Source organism: Pristiophorus japonicus, chromosome 19, assembly GCF_044704955.1.
Source record: "Pristiophorus japonicus isolate sPriJap1 chromosome 19, sPriJap1.hap1, whole genome shotgun sequence".
Taxonomy (NCBI): Eukaryota; Metazoa; Chordata; class Chondrichthyes; family Pristiophoridae; genus Pristiophorus; species Pristiophorus japonicus.
The window spans coordinates 96,276,398-96,284,787 of NC_091995.1; the positions used below are offsets into that span (position 1 = coordinate 96,276,398).

The following is an 8,390-nucleotide window of genomic DNA, read 5'->3' on the forward strand; positions in this document are numbered from 1 at the left end:
CCATCCCCCTCCCTCTCCCTGCCCCTCCCCCTCCCACTCACCTCCCCCCATTGCCCAATGTCCTGAGAGAGGCAAAGAACGAGATGGACAATACCGTCGGGAGAATGTGTGGGAAAAAACACTGGGAAATTCCCCTCCGAGCCGCCAATCGTGATCACGCAAGCTCCGAGGTGATTAGATAACCAGGTGAATATCACAGCGAGGTGTTTGGTGCACATCTTAAACCGATCTCACTGCCAGAACAGCAGGAGATCATGGGACTGGCTGTTCAGTGGTCCAGGCGATACAGGCGATTGGGGGTACATCACCCAGTGCCAACTGCTATATACAGGATGGGCAAAACCCAATAGATTCATAGAACGGTTACAGCACAGGAGGATCCCATTCGGCCCGTCGAGCCCGTGCCAGCTCTCTGCAAGAGCACCTCAGCCAGTCCCACTCCCCCGCCCTTTCCCCGGAGCCCTGCACATCTCTCTCCTTCAGACACTGATCCAACTCCCTTTTGAAAGCCGCGATTGCGTCTGCCTCCACCCCCCTCTCAGGCAGCGCATTCCAGATCCTAACCACTCGCTGCGTGAAAACGTTTTTCGTATGTTGCCTTTGGTTCTTCTGCCAATCGCCTTAAATCTGTGTCCTCTGGTTCCCGACCCTTCCACCAATGGGAACAGTTTCTCTCGATCCACTCTGTCCAGACCCCTCATGATTTTGAACACCTCGATCAAATCTCCTCTCAACCTTCTCTGCTCCAAGGAGAACAACCCCAGCTTCTCCAGTCTCTCCCCGTAACTGAAGTCCCTCATCCCTGGAACCATTCTCGTAAATTTCTCTCTGCACCCTCTCTAAGGCCTTCCCATCCTTCACAAGTGAGGGGAGCTATAGAAAGAAAGACTTAAATTTATATATCGCCTTTCATGACCACCGGAATTCTCAAAGCGCTTCACAGCCAATGAAGTACTTTTGGAGTGTAGTCACTGTTGTAATGTGGGAAACGCGGCAGCCAATTTGCGCACAGCAAGCTCCCACACACAGCAATGTGACAATGACCAGATAATTGTTTTAGTGATTTTGGTTGAGTGATAACTATTTGACCCAGGACACCAGGGATAACTCCCCTGCTCTTCTTCGAAATAGTGCCGTGGGATCTTTTACGTCCACCTGAGTGAGCAGACGGGGCCCCATCCGAAAGACGGCACCTCTGACAGTGCAGCACTCCCTGAGTACTGCCCCTCCGACAATGCGGCACTCCCTCAGTACTGACCCTCTGACAGTGCGGCGCTCCCTCAGTACTGCCCCTCCGACAGTGCGGCGCTCCCTCAGTACTGCCCCTCCGGCAGTGCGGCACTCCCTCAGTACTGCCCCTCTGACAGTGCGGCGCTCCCTCAGTACTGCCCCTCCGGCAGTGCGGCACTCCCTCAGTACTGCCCCTCTGACAGTGCGGCACTCCCTCAGTACTGCCCCTCCGACAGTGCGGCGCTCCCTCAGTACTGCCCCTCCGGCAGTGCGGCACTCCCTCAGTACTGCCCCTCTGACAGTGCGGCGCTCCCTCAGTACTGCACTGGGAGTGTCAGCCTAGATTTATGTGCTCGAATCTCTGGGAGAAAAATAACAAACAAAAAATTGATGGCGACAAAAGATACGCTGAGTAGTGGAAGAACGATTCATCGTTCGTGCAATGACTGAAGCTTTCAAACACTGAAAAGATTCACAACAGATGAGGAAGCCACAGAGATCTCCAGGTAGGCAAGAGGTGGCCAACAAGCACTCCACCACTTGCACGGAGTTACCCTCCTCATTATAACAGCTTATAGATTCTGTGCCAAAGGAGAGATGACTTCAACAAATCTCGCAGGTAATCCTAAATGTTGCAAATGGACCGTACAGGTCCTGCTTTTCTCGACCATCGCTCAATGTTGCATTCTGTAACACGATACGGTGGGGTTGGGAGCTATGTTGTGCAGAACCCCCCTGGAAATGCTGTGCCAGAACTCCATTCAGATGCCTCCCACAGCCCACCTGCCCCCCCAGCCTGGGGCTGAAATTGATGGCATCACACCAGGGAGAGCTTTCAACACAAGGTGCCTGTTCTCAGGCTCTCCGTTGCCAAGAGAGTTGAGGCAGAATAAGCAGCATTGAAGGCATGGCTGCCCAACAGTCCCTAGTGTACAGATATCTCCCTGGATAACATTTAGCTGCATGTTAAATTCAGGAGAATGCACCTTCCCTTTGAGCAATTTTTAACTGGCTGACTTGTATTCAAACATGACTTATATCCTGTTCCTGCAAAATCATCTTTTCCAAGGTACTACAAACATATTTTTTCCCGCCAACAGCAGCCATCTTAGTGTGACATTACAATCAGCGACAGAACGAACATTAGGACCATCAGGAGCCAGTCTCCAAAAGATGCCATTCTGACTTATCACAACGGATTACATCATAAATGCCTGATTCATACTTGCAATTATTATCGTGAATTTCATGTTCATCAGCTGAGGAATGTCAGTGTTGGGAATGGAATGTAGCTCCCATTCCACTGTCCCATCAAACACTCCCGGGGCAGGTACAGGGGGTTAGACACAGAGTAAAGCTCCCTCTACACTGTCCCATCAAACACTCCCAGGGCAGGTACAGGGGGTTAGATACAGAGTAAAGCTCCCTCTACACTGTCCCATCAAACACTCCCAGGGCAGGTACAGCACGGGTTAGATACAGAGTAAAGCTCCCTCTACACTGTCCCATCAAACACTCCCAGGGCAGGTACAGCACGGGGTTGGATACAGAGTAAAGCTCCCTCTACACTGTCCCATCAAACACTCCCAGGGCAGGTACAGCACGGGTTAGATACAGAGTAAAGCTCCCTCTACACTGTCCCATCAAACACTCCCAGGGCAGGTACAGCACGGGGTTAGATACAGAGTAAAGCTCCCTCTACATTGTCCCATCAAACACTCCCAGGGCAGGTACAGCACGGGGTTAGATACAGAGTAAAGCTCCCTCTACACTGTCCCATCAAACACTCCCAGGGCAGGTACAGCACGGGGTTAGATACAGAGTAAAGCTCCCTCTACACTGTCCCATCAAACACTCCCAGGGCAGGTACAGCACGGGGTTAGATACAGAGTAAAGCTCCCTCTACACTGTCCCATCAAACACTCCCAGGGCAGGTACAGCACGGGTTAGATACAGAGTAAAGCTCCCTCTACACTGTCCCATCAAACACTCCCAGGGCAGGTACAGCACGGGGTTAGATACAGAGTAAAGCTCCCTCTACACTGTCCCATCAAACAATGTGTTCCAATGTCAGATTAGTACCCTGTTAGTGTCAGTAATGACACCAGTCATCCAGTGACATCAACAAGTAAGACAGACAATTGAGCCCCAAAACTTAACAAATGAAACGTGACTATTACAGGTAGTGACGCTATAATTCCCAACTGCTGGATGGCGCCCATTGGCTAAAATCCTGACTTTTTGTTGAATTGTGGCATACAATGCCCTTAAAGGGTTCATCCCATTGGGACTGAATATTTGGACGTGTTTGATCAACGATGGCGATCTGTAAGATTGAGTTGTGGAAAATATGCAATAAAGAGGCCAGTAAATACCATGACCTGGCTTGGGGAGGTGGTGGGGAGAGGAATACCTGGATACATAACACACAAGTCCAAAAGCCACGAGCCTAACACTGAGCATTCATCCTACTCGATAAAAGCCCATCTATTATTTGGTTGTAATTCACTTTGGAAAGCACAGCAAGCAACATCCAGTGTGGAGGTGGGCAGAGTGCCCTATGAACAGGTGATTGATAATATTCAACAAGGCATGTGTCACATCATAGACCCAAAACTATAAGAACATTTGATAAGCATTCAAGAGTGTCCAGTGCACCTACAACACCAGAGGATGCTGTCACAGCAGATATTCGGGGCACATTCTGCACGCCGCATGATGGTCATTTATCGCAAGGAAATCACCATTTTTCTTTTGCAATTTTGAAATAAAATATTCAAAGCCAATGATAACCATTACCCAAGGAGTTACAACACCCAGTGTTGAGGGCACGGCTCCACTCTCTGTGAGGGGATAAGATTGCAAACCGGGAACATCACATTCTTTAATCAAAGTTACATTTTTTAACGTGTAATAGGAAGGGTTTGAACCTTCCATTCAGAGCCTTGCTCAGAAAGGCTTGACTCTGATCCCGGGGATGAGCAGACAATTGTGTCGCTGCTGTTACTCACTGTTCTCCCTCTCGGAAGTCTATTGCATGCTGACACTAATTAGCACAGAATTGTGAGTGAAAAACTCCCTTGTACCACCTGAAGGCTTTCAATCCAATCATGCTTAGCTCTTGGATCCAATACTGGAGAGGGGAAACTGCATCACAACCAAACTCCAGGCATCAGGAATCTAACTCCCAACTTTCTATCAAATGTCTATTCAATTGATTATAGCCCCCTCCCCATACACACACTGCCCTGCATTCTGCTAAAATCTTGATGCTAAATATCATTATTTTTCTTATGAAACACCAACACTCACAACTCAAACTTCAGATAAAATGAATCTTGCCACAAGCTAAAGTGAGGACCCTGGGGCCAATGTAAAACAGAAAGAGTTAAGCATGGCCACCTGAGATATGGAAGGGGTCCAATGTTGTAACCTTTTTTTTAAACTGGAAGTACCAGTTATGTTGACAAAAATAAGGTTAAACCCAACACAAGTCTGTAAAAAAAATGATCTTTTAAAAAATATATCATTTTTTTTCAAGCTTCAAATGGTAACACAACACATCTGTGAATGAAGTTTTGACATATATTTCAACAGACTAAAATGATCCTTTTAAAAAAACATCCTCTGTATTTCAGTTTACAGTCAGAATGAGTCATATGTGGCTTTTAAATGACAGGGCTGATGACGTCATTACTGTTTTTAGCAATGTATTTTAAGGCTGGATTCTATATAATATTTTTCTCTCTCTTTAAAAAAAAACAGAGTCGAGGGGAGGGAGGGAGGGGATTTTGGCTGCAGGGATAAGGGGAAATATGAATGCCCAATTCAGTCTCCCATGTTTAACAAGAAAGTGATTTATCCCAGTGGATATTAATGTCGCTCCCCCCACCCCCCACCTCACCCCCACTGCCCACCCACCCACCCCTTCCCAACTCACTATTTATTGCAGCAAGTACTCAACCCGCCCCAGAGGAGATGACCAGCCCATCCCACTGCAATCCAACCTGCAATTGATGGAATTGCACCATCCTGAGCTACGGATAATGCTTCCATCAAGACCCAATTCATCTGATCACTTTTAATAATGAAATTTATATATATATATATATGTGTGTGTGTCTGTGTGTATGAGGGAAAAGCCAGCAGGTCCTGTGAAGTACAGGGTCCACAGTTATAAGGGAGCCTAGACGTTAAAAAAAGGAGCTTTCTGTTTTCATCTCCCTGAGTGTTTGGGAGCTCAGATGCAAATGATTTTGATAGCGAGCCTTGCATGTTTTAAGGTGCAATATTGTAACCCAGTTTTTGGACAAAGTCTTTCCCTGGCAGTAAAAGATTGGGAATATCTGTTCCTTTCAGCCCCCCCCCCCCACCTTATCCCATTTTCCTACTCATTTTCTAATTCCAATTTGTTCCCTCTCTCTTTCCTTGTGTTACAGGTTTCAACATTCCTTTCCATCCTGACAATATTTCTGGGTGGGATTGTTATTTTGTTGGGGGGGGGGGTTATTTTTTTGGGGGGTGGGGAGAAGGGAGGGGGGTAAGGGAGGTGCAATCGTTTCATTTCATTTATTACAAATAAATAAAACCAGACATGATCTAAAAGGAAGAGAATGTACCCATTTTGTCTTTGATAAGAATTAATTCTGACACACCCAAAATGGCTGTTTCTTTTCTCATTACAATAATAAAAAGAGCTTGTGTTAAAAAAAAATCCTGATTAAAAAAAGAACTGAATATCCCCCTCCCCCTTTTATATAAAAAAAAATTGAAATTAATATTTCATTAACCACCAGACTGATCCCTCATTCAAAGATCCCATGTGTGAAGAATGGCATGCTGCTTTAACGATTCCCCCTTTGCTTTACTAAAATACCTCTGATTAATTCGTTGCTATTGATTTTTTGGAGGGTGGAAAGACATATAGTATTCAGCATGCTACCCTGCTGCAGAATATGTTAACGGGAACCTGGATGGTGGGATGGGGATAGATGCAGAATGCGTCAAAAAGCACTATTGAGAGAAGTCATTTTGCTATTCATTTCATGTTCGGCCATCAGTCTCCCATATACAATAAACATGGGGGTATGGTGGGGGGTGGAGTGAGCACACGGAGATGGTGTATATGGGGAAAGGGGAGGGAGGGGGAGCAGAGGGGTGTGAAATACCTTCAAGGCAGCAAGTTCTCCATAATCCAGAATGGGTCATCACTTCTTCGTTTTTTTTGCTCGTCTCATTTTCACTGACAGTCTTGCTTTTGCAAACCCCCCTGGAGTATAGCCAGTAGTCCGTTCCTACAGCAATGGTCATCAGACTGAAGGCAGCGAAGGCTCCCACAGTGGTAAGGAGCATCTGTACACCACGATCAAACAGCCCCATAATTCTTCATTATATTCCGACACACATACAACACACTCTCTCTCTCTCTCTTTCTCAGGTAGATGAGAAAATATCCCCTTCCAAAAATGAAAATAGGGAAGAAGGGAGGGGTGGGGAGGTGGGGAAGGGGGGGAAAGAGATCAAAAGGGGGGCAAGGAGGAGGAGGGGGGCAGAGGAGGGGACCACCCAGTTCCAATCCAATATATATTATATATAGATATATATATATATAATTTATAGATATTCTCTATTTAAAAAAAAGCAAAGCCCCCCCCAAAATAAATTAATCCTTTTTTCTAAAATTCTGATCCTCAGTTTCCATAGGTGATGGCTATTTTTGAGAGAGCTTCAGATGAAAGATAGGGATGAACGGTTGCATCTGTACACCAGGCTCGCATCAGGACCGAGGGAGATAGACACAGCATCAACAGAGCCACCTTCTATCGTCTTGCTGCTGAGAATCGTGTCCAACGCCATGAAATCTTTGCAGTCCTCTTGTTCTCACAGAAGCAGGGGGTTGATATTGTACAGATATATTCTTTTTTTCAAGGAAGGTTAGACTTGAGAAGGTCTTGCCATGCATTTCATGCTGGCTACAGTCAGTTGCCCAGTGGTGCTGAAATGGACAGCTCCTCCTATTTCAGCTCGTCTTGTTCAAAGGCTCGCTCCTGGGACACATTCATTCTCTCTCTCTCTCTCTCTCTCTCTGTTGTTTCTTTTCCTTTCTTTCTTCCTTCCCCAGCTTCTCCTTCTTTTATTCTGGTTCCCTCCCCCCCCCGGTTCCCTTCTGTCTCTCTCTCCCTCTCGGCACCTGGAAAGAGCAGCTCTCGGGCTCAGGAGCAGGGAGAAGGCGTCTCGAGTCCTCCCCAGCCTTGCTCGTCACTCCAACCGTACGTGCCCTCGACTTCCAATGCAGCCGTCACATCGCAATTAGACCGGTCCACACACACACACACACACACACATACACTCACAGAAAATACAGGAGGAGAAAAAAAATCACATGGTTCTGGGCAAAGAGAGCTAAAGATCTGCACGTGGAAGGGAATAATAAAAAGTTATAACACCATTCTTGCAATTTCAATAGCTCATTCACCAATTACCCTCCCTCTCAACCCCACATTCAACCAAAACTAGGTGGGTCACCCGCACAAGGCAGTCACTAATAAACCCAACAGGGAATTCAGGAGCAACTTCTTTACCCACAGAGTGGTGAGAATGTGGTTGAAAGAAAGACTTGCATTTCTATAGCGCCTTTCACGACCACCAGACGTCTCAAAGCACTTTACAGCCAATCAGGTACTTTCTGAAGTGTGGTCACTGTTGTAATGTGGGAAATGCAGCACACATCTTACGCACAGCAAGCTCCCACAAACAACAATGTGATAAATGGCCAAATAACCTGTTTTAATAATGTTGATTCATTGTTAAATCTTGGCCCCAGGACACCGGGGAGAACTCCCCTGCTCTTCTTTGAAATAGTGCCATGGGATCTTTTACGTCCACCTGAGAGAGCAGACGGGGCCTCGGTTTAATGTTTCATCCGAAAGACGGCACCTCTGACAGTGCGGCGCTCCCTCAGTACTGCCCCTCCGACAGTGCAGCTCTCCCTCAGTACTGCCCCTCCGACAGTGCAGCACTCCCTCAGTACTGTCCCTCCAACAGTGTGGTGCTCCCTCAGTACTGCCCCTCCGACAGTGCAGTGCTCCCTCACTGCTGTCCCTCCGACAGTGCGGTGCTCCCTCAGTACTGCCCCTTTGACAGTGCAGCACTCCCTCAGT

At 47.0% G+C, this 8,390-nt stretch overlaps 1 protein-coding gene across 1 annotated transcript in view; it reads right to left on the reverse strand.

The window, feature by feature from the left end:
• Window positions 1-6,609, reverse strand: part of LOC139230547 (voltage-dependent calcium channel gamma-2 subunit) — a 102,628-nt gene extending 96,019 nt beyond the window's left edge. The window contains exon 1 of the mRNA XM_070862383.1: window positions 6,399-6,609. Coding sequence (XP_070718484.1) covers window positions 6,399-6,609 — 211 coding nt within the window. The remainder of the gene's footprint in view (window positions 1-6,398) is intronic.
• Window positions 6,610-8,390: the final 1,781 nt, after the last annotated feature.